Below are 24,880 nucleotides of genomic sequence, written 5' to 3' on the forward strand. Positions count from 1 at the left end.
GAGGAAAACGTATCAGGCCGCTATGCTCGCTGCCAAAATTCAATCTTGCCAGCTCTTCACGAGCATCCACTTGCGGAACTTGGTGAGGCAACTGTCCAGCTTGGTTGATGCACTCCCTCTGGAGCAGGCCGAGCCTTTTCGCCAGGTGGGCAGGCAGCAGAAGGCGTGTCAAAAACTCCTGGCCAGGGGTACATTCGACACTTTTGATGTAGCATCCAGGATCGCTGCCCAAGGTATAGTGCCCAAGGTATAGTGATTCACAGACTCTTATGGCTGCGTGTCTCTGACCTGGATTATTTGGTCCAGCAGCAGATGGCAGATGTTGCATGCTGGGGGGATAACCTTTTTTGTGAGAAAGTAGAGGATCTAGTTGACCAGATCAAGAAGCACAATGATGCTATGGATTCTCTTTTCTGCCGGGCGTCTTCTGCTACTACCTCCTCATCTAGGAGGTTTTTTGGAGGGAAGAGAAATGCTTCCTATTCCTATGCTAGGTGTAGGTACACTCCTGATTCTTGGCAGCCTGCCCAGGCTCAGTCCCAGCACGCTTGTTCTCGTCAACAGCGTGCGCCTAAGGCCACTGCGGCTCCCCAGCAAAAGCAAGGGATGGGCTTTTGACTGGCTCCAGTTCAGCATAGCCTTAGTAAACGTGTCTGTACCAGACGACTTGCCGGTTGGGGGGAGGTTAATGTTTGTTTTCACCAAAAGTGGCCTCTTATATCTCCGACTGATGGGTTCTTCAAATTGTCCGGTTAGGATACACCCTCAATCTGGAATCCAAGCCTCCAAATTGCCCACCGGGAGCTCAGTCCTACAGCTCCCAGCACAAGCAGGTACTTGCAGAGGAACTCTCCGCCCTTCTACAGGCCCAAGCGGTTGAACCCATTCCACCAGAGCAAGAAGGGCTGGGATTGTATTTCAGGTACTTCCTTGTCCAAAAGAAAATGGGGGGATACGTCCCATCCTAGACTTAAGGGCCCTGAACAAATTTGTTATCCGAGAAAAGTTCAGGATGGTTTCCCTAGGCACCCTTCTTCCCATGATTCAGGAAAACGATTGGCTATGCTCTCTGGACTTAAAGGATGCTTACATACTCATCTCGATGCTTCCAGCTCACAGGAAGTATCTTCGATTTTGGCTGGGAACACAGCACTTTCAGTACCATGTACTGCCTTTTGGCCTGGTGTCTGTGCCCAGAGTGTTTACAAAATGCCTAGCTGTAGTCGCAGGGTCACTATGCAGACTGGGAGTGCATGTGTTTCCTTATCTCTACAATTGGCTGGTGAAGAGCACCTCGAAGGAAGGTGCTCTGGAGTCCATGCGAATGACTATTCAGGTGTTGGAGCTACTGGAGTTCATCATAAACTATCCCAAGTCCCATCTCCCCCCTGTCCAAAAATTGGAATTCATTGGAGCTCTGCTGAACACTCAGACAACTCGAGCTTATCTCCCCGAGGCAAGGGTGGACAACCTTCTGTCTATGGTGTCCATGGTCCGAGTGTCTCTGCAGGTCATGGCTCAGCAGATGTTGAGACTTCTGGGGCACATGGCCTCCACAGTTCATGTAACGCCCATGGCACGTTGACATATGAGATCAGCTCAATGGACCCTAGCTTCCCAGTGGTTTTAAGCTGCGGTGGATCTAGAGGATGTATTCCAACTATCCACCGACTTTCGGAATTCAGTAGTGGACGATTCGATCCAATTTGACCATGGGGTGACCATTTCAAGTTCCTCAGCCACGAAAAGTGCTGACGATGAATGCATCTCTCCTGCGGTGGGGAGCTCATGTAGATGGGCTACACACTCAGGGAGCCTGGTCATTTCAGGAAAAAGGTCTGCAGATCAACCTCCTGGATTTAAGAGCGATCTGGAACGCTCTAAAGGCTTTCAGAGATCGGCTGTCCAACCAAGTAATCTTAATTCAGACAGACAATCAGGTTGCCATGTTTTACACCAACAAGCAGGGGGGCACCGGATCTCGCCCTCTATATCAGGAAGCCGTCCAGATGTGGCTTTGGGCTTGCCATCACGGCATGTTTCTCCAAGCCACTTATCTGGCAGGCGTAAACAACAGTCTGGCCGACAGGTTGAGCAGGATAATGCAACTTCACGAGTGGTCACTGAACATGGGTGTAGTCCGCAAGATCTTCCGAGCGTGGGGCACCCCCTTGGTGGATCATTTTGCCACTCAGGTCAATCACAAGGTCCCTCAGTTCTGTTCCAGGCTTCAGGCCCACGATAGACTAGCGTCAGATGCCTTTCTCCTGCATTGGCGGACAGGCCTTCTGTATGCGTATCCTCCCATACCTCTAGTAGGGAAGACTTTGCTGAAACTCAAGCAAGACCGTAGAACCATGATTCTGATTGCGGCCTTTTGGCCCTGTCAGATTTTGTTCCCTCTTCTTCTGGAGTTGTCCTCTGAAGAGCCGTGGAGATTGGAGTGTTTTCCAACCCTCATCACTTAGAATGAGGGGTCGCTTCTAAATCCCAACCTCCAGTCTCTGGCTCTCACGGCCTGGATGTTGAGAGCGTAGAATTTGCCTCCTTGGGTCTTTCAGAGGGTGTCTCCCGAGTCTTGCTTGCTTCCAGAAAAGATTCCACGAAGAGGTAGTACTCTTTCAAATGGAGGAGGTTTGCTGTCTAGTGTGACAGCAAGGCCCTAGATCCTCTTTCTTGTCCTACACAGACCCTGCTTGAATACCTTCTACACTTGTCAGAGTCTGGTCTCGAGACCAACTCTGTAAGAGTTCACCTTAGTGCGATTAGTGCTTATCATCGCTGTGTAGAGTGTAAGCCTCTCTCTGGACAGCCTTTAGTTGTTCACTTCATGAGAGGTTTGCTTTTGTCAAAGCCCTTGGTCAAACCTCCACCAGTGTCATGGGATCTCAACGTTGTTCTTACCCAGCTGATGAAAGCTCCTTTTTGAGCCACTGAACTCCTTCCATCTGAAGTACCTGACCTGGAAGATTGTTTTCTTGGTGGCTGTTACTTCAGCTTGTAGGGTCAGTGAGCTTCAGGCCTTGGTAGTGCATGCACCTTATATCAAGTTTCATGACAACAGAGTAGTCCTCCACATGCACCCTAAGTTCCTGCCAAAGGTGGTGTCGGAGTTCCATCTGAACCAGTCAATTGTCTTGCCAACATTTTTTCCCCGTCCTCATACCTGCCCTGGCGAAAGCAGTTTGCATACCTTGGACTGCAAGAGAGCATTGGCCTTTTACGTGGAGTGGACAAAGCCCTTCATACAGTCCGCCCAATTGTTTGTTTCTTTCGACCCCAAAAGGAGGGGAGTCGCTATTGGAAAATGCACAATCTCTAATTGGCTAGCAGATTGCATTTCCTTCGCTTACGCCCAAGCTGGGCTGACTCTGGAGGGCCATGTCACGGTTCACAATGTTAGAGCCATGGCTGCATTCCAGGCTGCACTCTCAGTTATTTCTTTATGTTTTCAGGTCAACCTATGTTATGTCCTCGCCGTTGCGAGGTCCAATTGACCCGTGTTCATTGTTTTGAGTGAGCCTGGATACTAGGGATACCCCACTTGTGAGAACAAGCAGCCTGCTTGTCCTCGAAGAAAGTGAAGATACTAACCTGTAGCTGGTATTTTCCGAGGACAGCAGGCTGATTGTTCTCACAATCCCGCCCACCTCCCCTTTGGAGTTGTTTTCTTATTTATATGCTTTTTGATTTATCTGAGGAGGCACACTCACGACGGGCGGGAAGTTGTCCGCGCATGTGCGGTGCGCGCTGCTCGCACGCCAGAAGACTCTGGCAAAGTTTTATATTTTTGCTGGAAAACTTTTGCCGCTTCCTGGGCCGATGCTGACGTCGACCCACTTGTTAGAACAATCAGCCTGCTGTCCTCGGAGAATACCAACTACACGTTAGTATCTTCGTTTTATCTGTCGTCATTTAGTATGTTTACTGTGTATGTATGTACCTACATGTAACCCGGGTCTCACCCATTCGCTAGCACCGGCCCCGGGCCACAAAGCAGAATTCAGTCAGTTCAGTTTCACATTCAGGGCCACTCTCACCTCACTCGTCCATTCCAGTTCACCTGTAGACGAGCTTGGAAGTGGGTCTATGGTTCAGAATAGTGATCCAGGGGTTTGGGAGGAACTTGTACCCTCAGACTCAAAGGATACACTGTAGACACAGCTTATGCAAACTCAAAACAGATTATTTCTTCCAACTCTGCAACAGGCCGTATTTCAAACCTTTATAAAGCAGTCCAAACAGCATATAAACTCCAACTTAGATCCAATCCTGCTGGTGTTCCTCAGAACTCCTATACCACTTTTCCTCTCAGGTATATTTACAGGGATACCTCGTGGGCACCAAATGTGTGCTGTACATATATACTGTTCATCTGTCCATGTCTATCCTGTAGGGCAGTGCTATTCTCACTGGCTGTTTCTCCTGCCTTCAGCACAAATTCAATCTCTGTGGGCTCAGACCTTCCGCTACTCTGACCCTCTTCCAGCAGTGACCCCCCTCTGGATCGACTCTGGTCTTGGGACCGAGATCGTCTTGGCTACAATCTCCTTCTCCTGGGCTAGATCTCTCCTCTGTCCACCTGTAGCATACACAGTATCCCAGTTGCCGCTTTCAGGAGCTACAACCCTCCTTTATTTATTTATTTATTTATTGCAGTTGTATCCCACATTATCCCAACTTTTTGCGGGCTCAATGTGGCTTACAATTCATCGTGGATATGGGAATTGGAGGGGAACATACATTTATTGTTAACAGAGTTTTGGGTTAAATGATAGTACTGAAGCAAAAGATATTAAGAAACATTTCTGGAAAGTCCAAGATTATACAGTTACATGTGTTGATCTTTGTTGTATATCTTGTCGAAGAGATAGGTTTTCAATAGTTTGCTGAAATTTGTCAGTTCGTAGACAGTTCTCAGGTTGCGTGTCAACGCGTTCCAGAGCTTTACAGCCAAGGGTCACAAACCTCACTCAGGATTCCCCTTTTCCGCCTCCTGGTCTTTTGGCAGGGGACCCTCAGGCAACCAAGACCCCCTCCTGGCAGGGCCAGATTAAAGGATAGGCCAAGTAGGCCCATGCTTCAGGCCTGAAGAGTTCAGGGGGTCTGCCGTCATGTGCCGATCCATTGACCAGGGCCGCCTCTGCCTATGGACCAGGTGAGGCTCTGGTCCAGGGTGCCAGCATTAAAGGGTGCCACTTGCTGAGCCCATGATGTCACCCAGCCCATATCTCTCCGCCCTTGCCCACCCACACATGGTGCGGCATCTCTCTGTCCCCACCCACCCGCACGTGGTTTGGCATTACCCCCGCCTCCCCCCCAAGTATGGAATCTACCAGGAAGGTAAAGAGAGGCTGAGAAAGAAAAGCCTTTGTGTTTTTAGAACTGCAGTGATTGTTGAAAAACTTTGTACTTTTTTCAGATGGCAACCAGAAGTGAAACAGATGGTTGATCACCTCCTTGATAAAACAGCACGCCCTTTTGTCCCTGTAAAGACTTCAAAGGTAACAGAGCCTAAAGCCTTCAACTTGATCAAACCTAAACCACGGCCCATACCAGTACCTCAAAAAATACCAATACAAGGAAAATCTCATCCTGTAAGTAACTGTTTTCATTTTTGTAGAGAATATGACGTTCATGTATGATATAATTTGTATGGTCATAAACTATGGCCTGAAATGATTGAATAAACTGGAAAAAGTTGACATTTTTATACTACTAGCAGCAACCTACAAGTTTAATCTACGTCTCCATTGGAAAATGTATTTGATGTATACAAGTCTTAGGAGCCTTTTTACTAAACAGCGTTAGTACTAACGAATGGTTAGCATGCCCAAAAATGCTTACCATCAAATGTGTTAAAATGTGCAGTAATTTACCTAGTTGTGTGTGCTAACCATGCATTATTTTTTTATTTTGTATTTTTTTCAGTAGGGGGTATGGCACAGGTGAGGAATGGGTGTAACTCGTTCTGATTAGCACACACTAACTGGATAATGGGGTTTAACATGGGAGCATCTAGCACCTCCTAAATAGGAGGTGGAATGTGCTCCCACATTAATTTTTTGCAAGTCATGACCGCTAATGGGAAAATTAGTGAGGGATTTGAAAAGCAAAAAAGAAAATCCTTAAAATACTGGCACCTTAAATATGGGTTTAGCCTTTGGGAAAGTCCTAAATTAAAACACGCTGAACCCATATTTTATAATGTTTTAATAAAAGAACCCCTTAAGCATTGTCTCCCAGCTTATATCTATGGAAAAACTCTTAATTAATCATACCAGTCAGTGTTATTCTAGTTTATTTTAAAAATTACATTTATTTAGGAGTATTTGCTACCGATTAGTGGCGCGCTGAATGCAAAGCAGCCCATTCAATTTCCATGGCATTCTTCGCATGCTAATCGGTAGCTCCACTTTGTAAAAGGAGCCCTTAATCATATTACTATGATAGGATTTTGATTAATTAGTAGAATAAAAGAATTGGAGTTAGCAAAATTCTTTTTGTTAATGTGCACTATGTACTTCACCTTTTTGTGCCTTCATTTTTTGGTACCTAACTATAAATTGGGCTTCTGTTCCTAGGTGTTTATAAATTATAAATTCAGATCTTCTTCTTCTTTTTTTTTTTTTTAGTTTTTGTTTTTTTGGTGAGTGGGCCACAGATGTGAAATAAATTTCCTCAGGAACTTAGGAAGGAAACAGTAAGGGTAAATATTCAGTTTACTGCAGTCAGTGTTCTATTTAAATGATAGCTGCTGTAAGTTTTTTATGTTTAAAATTTTTTATTGACGAATAAACATATCAAAAAGTTGTCCAACATCTGTCATGCCTTACATAATAGAGATATCATAATACAGTCATATAATATTTCCAATGACATCCTAGGTTGTCAAACTGTAATTCCCCCCCCCCTTCCCCTCCCCGACCCACCTCCCCCCTCCCCGTCTCTAAACATCATTCATACATGTGTGTATGCTAGTTCCCATATATTACTCCCCTATGTGGTCTTCATTTAGTAACCTGATCATAACGTGTTTAGAATGAGGCTCCTGCCTTTCTGTGTTAAGATTTCCAGTAGGCTGCCCCAGATTGCTGTAAGTTTTTATACCTAGGTATTCAGCACCGGGTCTTACACAGTTACTAGCACAGCAAATGTGTGTATAAAGGGACTACCGGCACTTATCCAGATACCTGCAATGTTCAGACTGATAACCACATAGCCACCAGGATAAGTTAGGACAGCTTTTTGCTGTCCTTGCTTTACCCGGATAGTTACCCAGTTGGTGGACTGAATCTCACTGCTAACCGGGTAATTTCCAGCTCTATGTCAGCTTCACTCCGGCTCACTTTGGTCCTATCTGCTTAGCACGGGGGCAGTCAATAATAATGTTCAATGGCACTATTCAGATAGTGCCACTGAAAATTACTGATTTGCCTTAGTCAGCGCAATATATCAAATGTATGACCCTGATCCTTACCCTTATCTGGGTAGAATCACCAGCTTTGCTCTAAATACCTCAGTACTTTGTGATAAACATCTCCTGTGTTGAAGCTTATATCACACTCTCTACTTCTTTGTTTTCCTAGAAACACCAGCTACCTGAGTAGTTTTAAATATCAGGCCCAGTGTTTATAATCTTTCATAGGAACCTAAAAGCTCCATTATTCCTGGAGGCTTATGCTTAGAGGGTTTTCCTCCTTTTCCCCTTTTTACTTAAAGTTTTACTACAGATTATATGTGGCTTCTTGTTGATATATTGCCAATTTTTTTGTTTTTCTCGTGTTCCATCATGTGTGGGAATTACACTTAGGCCCTGTTTACAAAGGTGCGCTATCTTTTTTATCATGCACTAAATATTAGTGTGCGCTAGCCATGTAGATGCCTATTATATTCCTATAGGCATCTAAATGGTTAGCACATGCTAATTTTTAGCACACACTAAAAACAGTAGCAAGCCTTTATAAACAGGGCTCTTAGATTGGTGGAATTCAAACTGTGATAAATAAATAAATACTTAGGGGGGAAATGACATGTAGTGTATAAAACAAAGGTCTGGTTTATGAATGTTAGAACATTATAAAAATGGCTACTGCACACATGCACTTAGGCTACTCTGCTGTGATCAGCACTGGTCTACGAATCCCCTCCTCAGGTCTTAAAGGGTGAAAGACAGAGAATTAACATAGAGTCAGTAATTTAAACTGTATATAATTTTTTTTTCAAAATGGATAGGGGTGCTGTATTGGCAGAGAAAATGATGTCCAAAGAAAGGAAAGATACAAGGCACACAAAACTTCACTAATAAATGCAATTTATTTATAGCAAATAAAAACAAATCTCAATCTCTCAGTCTGTCTGGGCTGCGGGAGTTCTCATCTTTCCAGCAGATACAGTCAGGAGCAGTGTCATGGGATAAATCCTGGGTGATTCATAAACCTCACAGGTGAAACTCCAAATACTTGAATTCCACAGCCCAGTTAAATAATGTTATTTCCCTTCATGACTCACACCCTGTTTGTCTGAAACAGCCAGCAATGCTTAGATATCACTCGTTACTTAACTCCTTTTATGGGTATCTTTCTTAGTAAGCATGCATTGGCTACATGTACACAGCTTGATTTGGACAAAAAAACAAGTTATAGAACTAGAAGTACAGGCATAATATACAAGGTTAAACTAAAAAAAACAATAGGATGTAGTTGGGGTGAAACAGAGGACGTAAACATTATTCACTTCAAAGGAGACTCATCACGGCTGTGTTTCAGCTTGTTGGCCTGCATCAGGAGTCTGTAAACAAGTAAATGTAGAACATTGTCCAGACCTTTTATAATCCCAGATACGCTAACTGTTGTTACCACATCCTCTGACGAGTTCCAGAGCTTAACTATTCATTGAGTGAAAAAAATATTGCCTATTCGATTTAAAAGTATATTCATGTAACTTCATTGAGATTCCCCTAAAAATTCCATTCACTTTTACCCATTCTACACCACTCAGGATTTTGTAGACCTCAATCATATCCCCCCCAGCCGTCTCTTTTCCAAGTTGGAGTTCTTACCTCTAGCCTTTCCTCATATGAGAAGTGTTTCATCCCCTTTATCATTTTAGTCACTCTTCTTTCAACCTTTTCTAATCCCACTTTATCTTTATTGAGATACAGCAACCAGAATTGAACACAATAGTCTAGGTAAGGTCACACCACGGAACGATAGAGAGACATTATAATATTTTTGGTCTTACTTTCCTAATAATTGCTAGCATCCTGTTTGCAATTTTGACTGCTGCTACACACTGGGCAGACAACTTCAGTGTGTTGTCTACAATGACACCTAGATCTTTTCTTGAGTGCCCGCTGACCCCCAAGGTGGACCCTAGCATCAGGTAACTGTGATTCGGATTATTCTTCCCAATGTACATCACTTTGCATTTGTCCATATTAAATTTCATCTGCCATTTGGATGCGCCGTCTTCAATTTTATAAAGTCTCCCTGCAATTTTTCACAATCCCCCAAATTCTATATATGGCGCCTTAAGTTGTGCACACTAATTGGCCAAATTGTGCGCACAATGTAATTGATTAACAGACCAGTCAGCGCTTATAATTGGTATTTGACAACCAATTAGTGGCACCAATTGGCTTTAATTAGAATTTACGCGCACAACCTTATAGGCGTATTCTATAATGTGGTGCAAGTAAATTCTAATTCGCACAGCTGAAAATGGGGCATGCCCATGGGCATAGAATGGGCAGGTTGTGGGCATTCCTAAAAACTACAACTTTAAATAGCTTTGTTTCATCTGCATTTATTGTTCAGATTTCCAAATCATTTATAAATATGTTAAATAGTACCAGTCTCAGTACAGATCCCTGCAGCACTCCACTATTCACCCTCTTCCATTGAGAAAAATAGCCATTTCACTCTACCATCTGTTTTCTGTCCAATAACCAATTCCTAATGCACCCCAGAACATTACCTCCTATCCCATGACTTTTTAATTTTCTCAGAAGTCTCTCATGAGGAACTTTGTCAAAAGCTTTCTGAAAACCTAGATACACTACATCAACCGGCTCAACTTTATCCACATGTTTATTCACGCCTTCAATGAAAAGACAAGCAAAAAAAATTATTAGTCTCTCCACTATGGCCTTGTCATCTCTGAGTGTCCCTTTTGCTCCTTCATGATCTAACGTTCCCATGGATTCCCTCACAGGCTTTCTGCTTCTGATGTGCCTGAAAAGGTTGGTGCTATGAGTTGTTGCCTCTGAGACAAAGAATGACACGGGAACGTAGACCTGTGGTAACTGTGGGGACGAGGATCAAGACAAAGCCCGCGGGGACGGAGACAGAGCCCGCGGGGATGGGGACAGATCCCGTGGAGACAGGGTGGGATGGGGACAGAGCCCATGGGTACAAGAAAAGACTTTGTCCCTGTGTCATTTTCTACTTTGAAGCCTGTTAATGAACTGGACTGCTTATGTTTGAGTGATGCAAAGGATGATATTTAGATTTTTTGGAAAAACAAGCAAACATGATGGCCACAACTAGCAAAATTTGCATGGAGGATCCTGCACATTCTTGCTACCAGCACATCTTCTAAGAAGACATTTTCTATTGCAGAAAAGACTGTGGAAGACAGGAGAGCTAGACTGAATCCTGAGACTGTTGATGACTTATTATTCATCCACTGATTAAAAAATCACAACAGTGCTTCATAAGACATATTTCTCCCCACTAGGTCATACAGAATGGGTTGTATTTTGTACCCATGGACATTTTAACATGGTGGATTAGGATTCCTTGGGGTAGTAGAAGTCAGCTATTGTTGGGGTTGGAAGGGTAGATGGTGGTGGTGGTGGGGTTATTATAGTTGTTTGTTGTTATTATTATTGTTTTTTATCTGACAACAGTTGCAGAGCATATTGTTCCTTTGTATACTTAAATAAAAAGACTTAAGTATAAAATCATGTGTTCGAGGCTTCTGCAGATGAGGCCAGAGCCCATGGATGTTCTTTTGGCTCTAGTACTCTGTCACTTTACCTTTTAACCATGCTGGCTGCCATTTTCTGTTCTTTCCACCTTTTTAATACATGAAATACATGTGTTCTGGGTTTCCAAGATGGAATTTTTAAACAGCGTCCTTGCCTGATTTAGGGGCTCATTTTCAAAGCACTTAGCCTTCCAAAGTTCCATAGGTTTCTATGGAACTTTGGAAGGCTAAGTGCTTTGAAAATGTGCCTCTTAAAGTCCTAACTTTTGTGGTTGATCCTTTTAGCTTCTTTTTAACCATTTTCCTCTTTTTATCAGTCACCCTTTTGAAAATTGAATGCTGCTACAGTAGATTTCCTTAGTGACTTCACTACAGATATCAGCTCAAATTTGGTCACCGTTACCTCTTATACTATGCCCTGCATTCCACTAAGGACTATTTAAAATAGATCCCCTTCTTGTCAGTTCCTGAACCAGGTGCTCCAAGAAGCAATCATTTATCACATCTAGGAATTTTACCTCCCTAGCACTCTCTGATTTTAACATTTATCCAGTCAATATTGAGGTAATTGAAATCACATATAATCAAAAAACTAAGGTATTACTTCTCCCGTATATCTCAGTGTTCCCTTACTTCATCACAATTAAAAGAGAAAAAAGAAACCTCAAAGCTCCAAGAATCTGTGATACGCAATTAGAATTCTCAAATAGAGATGCAAACATAGGTCGAGAGAACTCCTAGAACACTGTAAATTAGCACGTTGTTATTATACCACTCGTTTGCGAATATGAAATAAAACTTTCTTGTCTAACCAAATTTGATTAACTGGTAATTCCACTACTCAACTTTTCAAAGTTTTATCTGAGCTTACCAGATCCCCTAATACCAAGTCAGAGGAGCCTCCGCTTATCTCTGACACATTCCCAATTATTCTTTTTCAAAGATTGAGTCACTTCAAGCAACTTTTCCCCCTATTCCAGACACTCGTTCGGTTTTGTTTCCTTCAACCCAGAGTTTTCCATCATCTTGATCATCTTTTAACATTCCCATGCCAGATTTGTTAGGGAAAACAAAATTTACACATCTCCACATGCTCTTTAGATCCAATTCCATCTCCATCACCGTGGTTAAAGTTATCTTCACTGGGTCTTCTCCCAGTTATATATCAGCTAATCTCCCTAAATCTTTCTATGGGCATACTACCAAAACCATTTAAAACAGCAGTTGTCAAACCACTTTTTTAAAAAGCTAATTGCTACCCTTTGATACCGAACAATTATCGTCCAGTATCAAAGCTCTCATTTCTTTCCAAAATACTTGAAACTATGGTGTTTAACCAACTGCAATCTCACATTGAATCAGTTAATGCTTTCCATCTGTGACAATCAGGTTTTCGGGTAGGACAGCATTGGGTATCACTAGAATGGTATTTAATTGATTCTCATTTTTGGCCTCTCGTACATTTCAAGTGAAGCAGTCATCCCCTTCCTCCTCTGCAGAGTATCACAGGGATCTGTTCTTCCCCCTTCTGTTCAACCTCTTCTTAAGTCTGCTAGCCCTCTTGATTCAGACACATGGTATTAACTCGTTCTCTTATGCAGATGACATTCTCCTTGTACACTATTGGGCTCATTTTCAAAAGAGAAGGACGCCCATCTTTCGACATAAATCGGAAGATGGGCGTCCTTCTCACAGGGTCATCCAAATCGGTATAATCGAAAGCTGATTTTGGACGTCCCCAACTGCTTTCCGTCGCAGGGGTGGCCAAAGTTCAAGGGGGTGTATCAGCGGCGGGACTTGGGCGTGCCTAACGCTAGGATGTCCTCGAACCATAATCGAAAGAAACAAGGACGTCCCTGACGAACACTTGGACAACTTTACCTGGTCGTGTTTTTCTTACAACCAAGGCACAAAAAGGTGCCCGAAATAACCAGATGACCACCGGAGAGAATCGGGAATGACCTCCCCTTACTCCCCCCAGTGGTCACTAACCCCCTCCCAAAAAAAAAAACAGCTTTCAAAATATTTTGTGCCAGTCTCTATGCCAGCCTCAGATGTCATACTCAGGTCCATTACAGCAGTATGCAGGTCCCTGGAGCAGTTTTAGTGGGTGCAGTACACTTCAGGCATGCGGACCCAGCCCCAGCCCCCCCCCCCCCCACCTGTTACGTTTGTGGAGGAAACAGCGAGCCCTCCAAAACCCACCAGAAACCCACTGTACCCACATCTAGGTGCCCCCCTTCACCTGTAAGGGCTATGGTAGTGGTGTACAGTTGTGGGTAGTGGGTTTTGGGGGGGCGGTTGGGGGGTTCAGCACACAAGGTAAGGGAGCTGTGTTCCTGTGAGCAATTTATGAAGTCCACTGCAGTGCCCCCTAGGGTGCCCGGGTGGTGTCCTGTGCATTTGGTCGTTTCTGAGATGGACGTCCTTGGTTTCCATTATCGCCGAAAATCAGAAACGACCAAGTCTAGGGACGACCATCTCTAAGGATGACCAAATTTCAGGATTTGGGCGTCCATGACCGTATTATCGAAACGAACACAAAAAGAGCAACACTGGGCCTTCAAGACTGGGACAAATAAAGTTCTTTATTAATGACCCGACATGGGCCGTGTTTCGGCGCTGAACAGCGCCTGCTTCAGGGGTCAAGAATAAACACAGTAGGATGTACTGGAAATCGATTCAAAGCCCCAGCATGTAAACTTAAAATCGCCGTTTGCTGTTGTGGCGAAAATGCAGCTCTGTAAAGAGCCCTCTCGTATGCTCATTTTCGCCACAGCGGCAAACGGCGATTTTCAGTTTACATGCTGGGGCTTTGAATCGATTTCCAATACATCCTACTGTGTTTATTCTTGACCCCTGAAGCACGGCCCATATCGGGTCATTAATAAAGAACTTTATTTGTCCCAGTCTTGAAGGCCCAGTGTTGCTCTTTTTGTGTTTGTATACTTTCTGTGTATGCTGTATTACCCTCTCTATTTGTGTTACACGTATTATCAAAATGAAAGATGGATGTCCCTCTTGTTTCAAAAATACAGGTTTCCCTGCCCCTGGATGGGAACGTTTTGCGAGGACGTCCTCATCAAAACTTGGACATCCCTTTCGAAAATGCCCCTCCACATCTCCAGTGCATCCATAGATCTTCAACTATGTCTCTGTGAAGTAGCCAGTGTCTCAAGGAACACCTACTTAACCCAAATAAAACAGTGGCTTGTTGGATTTTGAGGGCAGCTTCACCACCATCATTAACATCAATCCTTTTTGATAGACCTATACCTCCGGTTTCATCCTTCCACTATTTAGGCATCATTCTTGATTCATCACTTTCTTTCTTGGCCCAAATCTCTAGTGTACTCAAAACAGGTTCTTACTTTTTCTGTAAATTAAGAGCTATTTGCAATTACATAGATAATGACTTTCTCCATACGTTATTTTATTCTTAAATCAACTCAGGATATGACTATTTCAACACCATTTATGCAGGAGTGATAGAATCCCATCTCAAATGCCTACAAACTCTCCAAAATACTGCAGCCAGAATACTCTGTCAGACAAAGTGCTATGGTCATGCATCCCCATTACTGAAGCAACTACACTGGTTACCAATTGAATATAGGATCAAATTCAAAATATTGACATTAGTTCATAATGTACTACATACTGGTATACCAGCATTCTTATCATTCCTTACACATCTGTGTATGCACTCTGTTCTTGACATGATAATAGACTTGTACTCCATCACCTCTCTCAAGCTAATTGGGCTTCTATCTGAAATTCTGCTTTTTACTTTCTGGCTCCTTCTCTATGGAATTCCCTTCCAAGAAACCTCCAATTAGAACATTCTTTTACTACATTCTGTGCTGCATTGAAAACTTATCTATTTGAAGTAGCCTTTGCAGCTCTATAAGTTCCCATCCTGGAAAGGGAGATTGCAGCTTCGCTCAGTAGTGAGCCCAAGGTCTCTGAATGAATGAGTGTGTATTTTATGTATCAGTTGTGTCACTTCTGTCACCACTCACATGAATGTGTGTGTGTGGGGTGAACCCTTAGGCCGCAACTGGATTGATGCTGCCTGACCAACCGATAGACTGGCCAGGCTCCAGCTGGTGGTGGGAGAGTCAGTACAGGGCCAGGTAGTGGGTCGACAGAGAGGCATCAGAGCAGCAGAAGACAGGAACTGTGGGAACACTGAAGCTGGACTGGATTGAACACACTGAGACTGGAAGAAGGCAGGAACTGAAGACGCTGAGGCAGGACTGGAACTGAGGACACTGAAGCTGGATCAAGGCAGGAACCGAAGCAACACATGGTAAGAGACCAGATGCTAAGGCACCAATTGGATGGCAGGAACTTCCAGAAATAGGCATTCCCACGCTGCTGCTGCCCCTTTAAATGTTTTAACAGCAGAAACACCAACAGCCTGAAACAGAAGTGGCGTGTCCTGCCCGGAAAGGATCCCTGTGTGCCAGGCAGCACAGTAGTGGTCAGCGGCATCCTGGAGGTAAACTGAGACCCCCTAGTAGGACTGCGAGTCTTCCCTTATGCCTTCTCCTGACACCCGAAGGTAAGTTGGGGCGTCGGACACTACCATGGCCTGATAGCATGGTTGAGTGTTTCTTTCCTATTATATTATGGAACTCTGCTTTTCATTTTCCTGATTTTATTGTGCATACTCTGACTTGTCTTTCAAAAATTGCGATATATTAAATTCAATAAATGATAAACAATAGTATCATAGGTTTCTGCTAAAAAATATCAGCCTTAGAATGCAATGCGGTAAAAAAAAACCTCCACCCTGCCAATTTGTGAAGAAAAACCTTAGGCCAATTATCCATCAGGGTTTTACACTAAAGGTTAGAAGATGAAGTGGGAGTCCCAACTATCAAAAACTAACACCAGTGTAAAGATGGCAAAAAAAACACCAAAAATGCCAAAACTTATCTGTCCAGGGTTATCCAGTTACAAAAAGTCAGAACAACAGTCTGAAGTATGACAGGATTCATCTTTTGGATTAAGGAACTATGCCTGTGTAATGCTGAAAACAGAGGAACAGAGGATTATTGACAGCATTTATGGAAACTTGATGTCACGTTTTCAAAGCTGGAAACTGGGTTTGTGAGCCCTTGGGCCACTGCCGAGGAGTGGCAGTGGCAGTGGCAGGCAAAAGCAGAGGCAAACAAGCAGGAATAAGCAGAGCAGGTACCCTTAAACTTCACCTGCACTTGGCCACTTTTCACCAGGAGTTGAGCTCCTGGCTGCAGGTGGCCGGCAGGACTTACTGGACAAGGCAGGACTGGATACCCACTAGGCTGAACCAGGACTGAGGGTCAGAGAGGAACGGAACATACAGGGACAGCAGGGCAAGGAAGGGACAAGCTAAAGGATAGGACTGAAAGCTGCGTAACAGCCACTAAAGACACAAACAGACAAGGACTAGACACAATACAGAAGAGTAAACCAAAGGACAAGCCGGGTCTGGGCAGGCAGCAGACAGAAAAGAAAACCAGGATACTAGCCAGGTCAGGGCAGGCAGCAGACAGAAGCGAAAACCAGGAAACTAGCCAGGTCAGGGCAGGCAGCAGGCAGTAGAATAAGTCAGAAGACAAGCCAGGTCTGGGCAGGACTGAACTGACACAGGGAACAAACCCAGATGAACCTAGAACTAGACAAAAGACATACAAACAAGAAACAAGACTGGGAAACAAGCAATACAGTAAACAAGCAATACCCTAACTAAACATAGACTAACTTGAAACAGGCAAGAACTTCAGGCAAGAACTAGACTGAGCAGAAGTGCAAACAGCACCCCAACAAACCTCAGGGCCTTAGACGCAAGGCAAAGGCAGAGAGGTTCCAAATGGCTAATAAGCCCAGCAGCAGCTGAGGCTGACTGCAGCAATCACCAGGAAACTACGGGGGCTGTGCAGGTTCAAACAAACAGAGCAAGTCTGGCAGTCTGGAAGATCCGGACTGGACTGGGCTGAAATCTGGAATGGGTGACAGCCCCCAAACAATCCAATGCAGCCAACACACAGAGACAGAACTAACACTACTACTACTACTACTACTACTTGACATTTCTATAGCGCTACTAGGTTTACGCAGCGCTGTACAGTTTAACAAAAAGGACAGTCCCTGCTCAAAGGAACTTACAATCTAAAGGACGAAATGACAAGTTGGGGCAGTCTAGATTTCTTGAATAGTGGTTAGGTGCCAAAGGCGACATTGAAGAGATGGGCTTTGAGCAAGGATTTGAAAATGGGCAGGGAGGGGGCCTGGCGTATGGGCTCAGGGAGTTTATTCCAGGCATGGGGTGAGGCAAGGCAGAAAGGGCGGAGTCTGGAGTTGGCGGTGGTGGAGAAGGGTATTGAAAGGAGGGATTTGTCTTGAGAGCGGAGGTTACAGGTAGGAACGTAAGGGGAGATGAGGGTAGAGAGGTAAGGAGGGGCAGCAGATCGAGTGCATTTGTAGGTTAGAAGGAGAAGCTTGAACTGTATGCGGTACCTGATCGGAAGCCAGTGAAGTGATTTGAGGAGAGGGGTGATGTGAGTATAACGGTCCAGGCGGAAGATAAGATGTGCAGCAGAGTTTTGAACGGACTGAAGGGGGGATAGGTGGCAAAGTGGGAGGCCAGTGAGGAGTAGGTTGCAGTAGTCAAGGCGAGAGGTAATGAGAGAGTGGATGAGAGTTCGGGTGGTGTGCTCAGAGAGGAAAAGGCGAATTTTGCTAATGTTGTAGAGGAAGAAGCGACAGGTCTTGGCTATCTGCTGGATATGTGCAGAGAAGGAGAGGGAGGAGTCGAAGATGACTCCAAGGTTGCGGGCAAATGAGACAGGGACGATGAGGGTGTTGTCAACTGAGATAGAGAGTGGAGGGAGAGGAGAAGTGGGTTTGGGTGGGAAGACAATAAGCTCGGTCTTGGCCATGTTCAGCTTCAGGTGGCGGTTGGACTTCCAGGCAGCAATGTCGGACAAGCAGGCCGATACTTTGGCCTGGGTTTCCGCAGTGATGTCTGGTGTGGAGAGGTAAAGCTGGGTGTCGTCAGCATAAAGATGATACTGGAAACCATGAGATGAGTTCAGCGAGCCCAGGGAAGAGGTGTAGATTGAAAAAAGAAGGGGTTCAAGGACAGATCCTTGAGGAACTCCAACAGAGAGCGGGAACTAACAGAGAGACAGAACTAACACAGGAAGACCAGACAGGAACCAGCTCAGAAGCTGACCGCCGGAAATACGGTGAGTCTGAGAGGTGTCACGGCCACAGACGTGACACTTGGCTTAGAAGGAAGAATGGATAGCGCCCGTCTCACTGCTGGACTTCTGTCTACATCTTAATACTATTAAGTTGTTTAATTAATTAAACTTGTTAAGGTAGTAGGGATATTAGACTAATATAAAGAGCCTTAAGATTATAAGATATATTGTAAGATTTATTTAGTGTTTGCTTCTCAGCAAGTAATGAGTTATAATTAAAACTCTGTAATGAAAACGCCTCTCTTGTTATCCTAATTAGAATAATTTACTATAAATTAAGACTATAAGACCCCGATATTTAGCGCGAGTTAACCGGCTGGGAATGGCCACCAACTAGTTAACTCACATCTCAGCGGATAACCAGTCATTTTTCCGCGGCATTTAACTAGTTATCATCGCTGAAAATGCCTGGTTAGCTCTAAAAATAGTTGGCGATGTTGGGGAAGTTCCGGGGGCTTGATTGGTTAAGTACCGATATTCTGAACTTAACCGGTCAAGCTTAGCTGCCAAATAAGGTTGCACAGCAAGCATGCTTACCTTTTGCCTGCTAATCCATGGCCAGTTAAGTCTGAATATCGACTTAACTAGTCATGCTGTAGCCGGCATTGAAAAACCCAGATATTCAATGCCGGTCACTGGATATGGCCTGGCACTGAATATCTGGGTTGAATGCTGGCACCAGCTGAAAATGGGGGGGAAATGAAGGGATGTGCTAGGGGTGGGTGGGAGTTGAGGAGGGTGTGTAGACTAAGGCTGAACTAGGCTCTGCTGTGCCTTCTAGAGGTTATCTGTTAATGCTGTAGGCTGTGACAGTTAAGTTTCTACCTCTAGCAGAAAGTTCAAGTTTAAAACTATGGGGAAAAAAGTTTTACACGATAGAAACTAGTTAATAAATAGCTTGCTTTTTTTAAAATTCAAACTGTTTTTATCAATAAACCTATAATTTCTCTTTTATCCCAATCTTTAAATCACCAAAGAACAGAGCAAAATAATGTTCACTTACCCAGAGAAATGCCCTCTTCTCTCAGAATTTCTCCGAAAGAAGGTTACCTGGGATCTTTCCTCTCTATATTCTAAGGAGACTGCTTCACGTAGACCCTTTGAAAATTAGCACAGTAATCAGATTGTCCTAGTGACCTTTGCAGCTATTTTACTTTCCACACAGTACCTTGGGGTGGAGGAGTAGCCTAGTGGTTAGTGCAGTGGACTAAGTTCAATTCCCACTGCAGCTCCTTGTGACTCTGGGCAAGTCACTTAACCCTCATTGCCCCTGGTACAAAATAAGTACCTGAAAATACTATGTAAACCACTTTGAATGTAGTTGCAAAAACCACAGAAAGGCAGTATATCAAGTCCCATTTCCCTTTCCCTTGATTAACACCTAATTCAAGTCAGTATCACTGCTTCCTATTCTCCTGGCAACGAACAGAAAATAACTTTTTCTTTTAAGACATAAAGTTTGAGCCCTGCTCTGCTACTATCCTTTTTAATGCTATAAGCTGTTACAGTCAAGTTTCTACCTCTGTCTCTGTCTCTCCTCTGCTTGCTTCCTTCCAGTTCAGCCATCGCTACTTCTCTCTTCTCCCCATCTCTTTCTCTTCTATAGAAGAGAGAGAGAGGCATTTAATTCTCCCTCCCTCCCCCCATCCCTTCCTTCCGTCAAACTATGCTTTGTAACTGTTTCCCTCCAGTCTGGTGTTAGCATTACAAAGCACAACCACACAATGCCAAAGCTACACTCCCATCTCCATCTCCGCTGGGTCCTGCCTTTGTGGCAACAGAAAGTGTATGTCAGAAGGAGTAGGGCCCACCAGAGAAACACATCATGTTTGAGTGGAGGTTCAGCTGCACTGTGTAATGCTGGCACTGGAGGGAAGAAGCCAGGAGTCAAAAAGAAGGTTTGAGGGGAGGGCTGGCCTCAGGAGGGTGGCGACAAGAGGGGACTTGCAGTACCCATGTTGGGGAAAGTGGGCAGAGCAAAAGTAAACCCATTTCAAACTTATACTATGGTACTTCTGTCCCTTTACGAAAATCAGGGAAAGAAGGTCTCTGCACAGAAAGGAGGCGGGGACACAAATCTTAAATTAGGGACAATTCCTGAAAATCAAATATGTCTGGTAACCTCGCCCAGCTCCCCATCACCTCCAGCTCTTCACAGCAACTTTTGCTCTCCCAGCCAATAACTGTTTTCAAACTTTCACCCCTTCCTAGATCCTCTATTCCTCTCCCAGTACTTCTTTGTCTTTTTTAATCTTAATCACTATTGTGACAACATGTGAAATTGTCATGCGAATAAAGTTATGTCTCAGTCATCTTTCAGCTTCTGTCTGTTGCTCTTTCCCTCCTCCTTGGCAGATGCAGGCTGGAAATGCCTCTACCTTTGATTACAGGAGCTCCCTCAGAAGCCCATCAGTCAGACATAGCCAACCAATTGGCTGCAAAACAGCCCTCCAGTAGCCACTGATTAGATATTCCAGTCAATAGGCTACAGGAGGAGGTGGAAGCAGTAAAGGGGATATAGAAACACTTCTTTCCTGCCTTCTTTGCTGCCCTGCAGCATGGAGATTACTGCTCCAAATTTAATAAGGTATATTATAAAAATATTGAGGGTACCCAGGCACCCACAGAGCTGGTGCATATGCTGACTTCCCTGTTTCTTTACTCGCTGCTCTAACCATTAGATGCAGTGCATTTTTTCTAGCAAAAAGGGTGCTGGTACTCAATTGCCAAGCCATCCTTCTGGGTTGGGGTGATCAGTGAGGGACCTGCCCCACAATAGCAAGGACCCCTGTAACCAGCCACAGAATCTATGAAAAGGAAGAACTGATAAGCAGAGCAATGAAAAAAGGTGGCAGTACTCAGTACCTTTGAGTATCCCCTGAAATAACACATATTCCAAACATTTGGTAACTCAACTGTAACCTAAAGACAAGTAGATCTGAAGCCTTATGGCCATTTGGCAACCTACTAAAAAAAACTGTTAGGCAAATTATTTTAGGTTGCCAGTAACCACAGGATTTCTGTTACAGTGATGCTGAGTACCACATGTCCAACAGGAAAATGCTGGACTGTGAAGCTAGGGCTAACTGGGAGCCAATCATTAAAATATCACTGGTAGCCTGAGGGAGGTTGGAGCCATTGTCCACTCACGTTAGTTACAAGCCAAAGTTTTTCTAGAATACTATCAATAGAAATCAAACAAAATAAAACATGGAAAAGAAAATAAGATGATACCTTTTTTATTGGACATAACTTAATACATTTCTCGATTAGCTTTCGAAGGTTGCCCTTCCTCGTCAGATCGGAAATAAGCAAATGTGGTAGCAGATAGTATATATAAGTGAAACATCCAAGAATTACTTTGACAGTCTGACAAGGTGGGGGTGGGTAGGAGGTATGCATGGGGACATCAAAGCATTTCATTGATATTCTAACAGGATGGATGTGGGTAGGTGAGAGGAGGGTGATAAACAGAGAAATACAATTTTATGGTTTATAATGGGCTAGAAAACCCAGATCCTTGTTAAGTCCTGTCTGTTTGGTGTGAAAATATTCAATCATTCTGACTTCAAAGGTCTTACGTTCCTGTATTGTTTTAGTTACCTTTCAGGATTCTTACTATGAAATCACTGGTGCAGTGTCCTGGTCTTGTAAAATGCTGGCCCACCGGGGTGGGAATCTGTCTGGCACCGGCTATCTTCATGTGATGTCTGTGCAGACTAAATCTTGTCTTAAGCATCTGGCCTGTTTCTCCAATATAGCATCCTTCGTTACATTTTTTCAGTGCTTTTTTGTGCCGGTATGCGTCGGTACAGCGTACCGGCACCTTTTTTTCTGGGTCCGGGAACTCACCTGCCCGCTCCCTGCTATTTGCACCCAGCCATGATCCCTGCCTTGTAAAACTTTTTTTTTTTTACCGAAGTCGCGAACCGGCAGCCTGAAGACTGAAGAAAGCAAACAGCAGGCAGGCTCACCTCCTTCCTTCCATTGCGTCGCTTCGTTTCTCTGCATTCTCAGCACGTCCTGCCCTCCTCTGATGTCATTTCCTTTCCTTGAGGGCGGGACGCACTGAGAATGCAGGGAAATGAAGCAACGCGATGCAACGAGGTGAGCCTGCCTGCTGTTTGCTTTCTTCAGTCTTCAGGCTGCCAGTTCGCAACTTCGGTAAAAAAGAAAAGTTTTGTAAGGCAGGGAACACAGCCAGGAGCAAACAGAAGGGAGCGGGCAAGGGAGGGTAGGCAAGTGGGGCTGGGGGTGAGTGTGGGCAAGTAGGGCTGGGGGTGTGGGCAAGTGGGGCTGGGGGTGTGTGTGGGCAAGTAGGGCTGGGGGTTTGTGTGGGCAAGTAGGTCTGGGGGGTGTGTGGGCAAGTGGGGCTGGGGGTGTGTGGGCAAGTAGGGCTGGGGGGGCTGGGCAAATGGGGCTGGGGTTTGAATGATCTTGGGGCAGGTGGAGGCTGGGGCGAGTCACTGGACATGGAAGGGAGGGGGAGGATAGGGGGCAAAAGAGAATCACTGGACATGGAGGGGAGGGAGGAGAATCATTCTGGACATGGATTGGATGGGATGGCAGGGAAAGAGAGGGCAGGGGAGAGAGGAGAATGGAGAATTGCTGGGCATGGATGGGAGGGGAAGGCAGGGAAGAGAGAATTGCTGGACTTGGATAGGAGGGGATAGGAGAGGAGGGCAGGGGAGAGAGGAGAATTGCTGGACATGGAGGGCAGGGGAGAGAGGAGAATTGCTGGACATGGAGGGCAGGAGAGAGAGGAGAATCATTCTGGACATGGATGGGATGGCAGGGCAGGGCAGGGGAGAGAGGAGAATGGAGAATTGCTGGGCAGGGGAGAGAGGAGAATGGAGAATTGCTGGGCAGAGGAGAGAGGAGAATGGAGAATTGCTGGACATGGATGGAAGGGGAAGGCAGGGAAGAGAGAATTGATGGACTTGGAGAGGAGGGGAGGGCAGGGGAGAGAGGAGAATCACTGGACATGGGAGAGGAGGGCAGGGGAGAGAGGAGACATGCTGGACATGGATGGAGGCGAGGGAAGATAGGAAGGAGATGCACATGGATGAGATGGCAGAGGAGGAAGGAGAACTGCTGGAAATGGATGGAGAGGAGAGCAGAGCAGGAGATAGAGGAGAATTGCTGGACATGGATGGATGGAGGGGTTGGCGGGGAGAGAGGAGAAATGTTGTACATGGAAGAATAAAGGAGGAAAGTAAAAAATGGAAAGGAAGCCCTGGAAACGGAGTTAAGAGAACAGATAGAGAGCAGCAGAATCAGACACTTGGACCAGTATGGATAGAAAACAGTCACCAGACAACAAAGGTAGAAAAAATCATTTTATTTTCATTTTAGTGTTTGGAATTTGTCCAATTTGAGAATTTACATCTGCTGTCTTATTTTGCACTTGGTATACTAGAGCTGTAACATCTTACAGAAATTATTTATAATGAAAAAAATCACAAGTTATTGTTTTTCTCCTATACTAGTATATTTTCAATGATGTCTGTTTATATGCGCCATGGCTGTTATAAGGGGTGTGGCTAATGTAGGTGTGGCTATCATAGGGGTGGAGCCATATGTGGTGACCCCCGCCCATAATGAGTACTGGCACCTTTTTTTCTACAAAAAAAGCACTGCATTTTTTACACTGAATGATATATACCACATTGGAAGATGAGCATGTGAAAGATTCCTTTATGTTGAATATTTTTCCTTTGTGATTGACTGGGGTCCTGTGAAATGTTTTGGCATAGCTTGCAGCTGGATATATTACAGGGAAATGTGCCCTTCTTTTCCTTTTCAGTCTGTGTTGGGAGTTTACTTCTGATTAGCTTGTGTTTTAAGTTGGGTGGCTGTCGGAAGGCCAGCACTGGTGGGGATGGGAATATCTCTTTCAGTAATTCATGTTCCTGGAGTAGAGGCTGTAGGTCTCTTATGATTTTCCTCAGTTTCTCCAGCTCTGGGTTATATGTCACTACAAGGGGGATTCTGTCTGTGGCTTTTTTTTCTTTGTACTGCAGCTCCTCTCACATACCCACATCCATCCTGTTAGAATATCAATGAAATGCTTTGATGTCCCCATGCATACCTCCTATCCACCCCCACCCTCCCACCCTGTCAGACTGTCAAAGTAATGCTTGGATGTTTCACTTATATATACTATCTGCTACCACATTTGCTTATTTCCAATCTGACGAAGAAGGGCAACCTTAGAAAGCTAATCAAGAAATGTATTAAGTTATGTCCAATAAAAAAGGTATCATCTTATTTTCTTTTCCATGTTTTATTTTGTTTGATTTCTATTGATAACCTTAAGAGTGGACTAACACGGCTACCACAACTCTCTACTCTAGAATACTACAAATACCATTCTCCTTAATATGCTATATTCTTTTGGTGTGCATTAGTTTAATTTCTTTTGGCATATAATTCACTGAAGTGTATTCAGTGTGCATAATGCTATCAGGAACAAAGGTGTTAGAAGGAGGCAGCTGGTACATCTGCTTCTGAGATACAGTGGAGGAGTCTTTCCCTGCTGTGTTCAAAAGTGACCCACTGTCCCTTTACTTCTGACACAGATTTTGTTCCCCCCTAAGGATTTTAACTTGCCCCGCCAAAACCTGTTCCAT

The 24,880-nt window shown here is 44.5% G+C and overlaps 1 protein-coding gene across 2 annotated transcripts in view; it reads left to right on the plus strand.

Moving 5' to 3' along the window:
- The window catches only part of CFAP99 (cilia and flagella associated protein 99), a 325,784-nt gene that overhangs the window by 88,364 nt on the left and 212,540 nt on the right, over positions 1-24,880 (plus strand). For both annotated transcript variants that reach the window (XM_030191113.1, XM_030191114.1), the window contains exon 6: positions 5,423-5,597. In XM_030191113.1, the coding sequence (XP_030046973.1) occupies positions 5,423-5,597 (175 nt within the window). The remainder of the gene's footprint in view (positions 1-5,422; positions 5,598-24,880) is intronic.

This window comes from Microcaecilia unicolor, chromosome 2 (genome assembly GCF_901765095.1).
Source record: "Microcaecilia unicolor chromosome 2, aMicUni1.1, whole genome shotgun sequence".
In the NCBI taxonomy this organism is placed as follows: domain Eukaryota; kingdom Metazoa; phylum Chordata; class Amphibia; order Gymnophiona; family Siphonopidae; genus Microcaecilia; species Microcaecilia unicolor.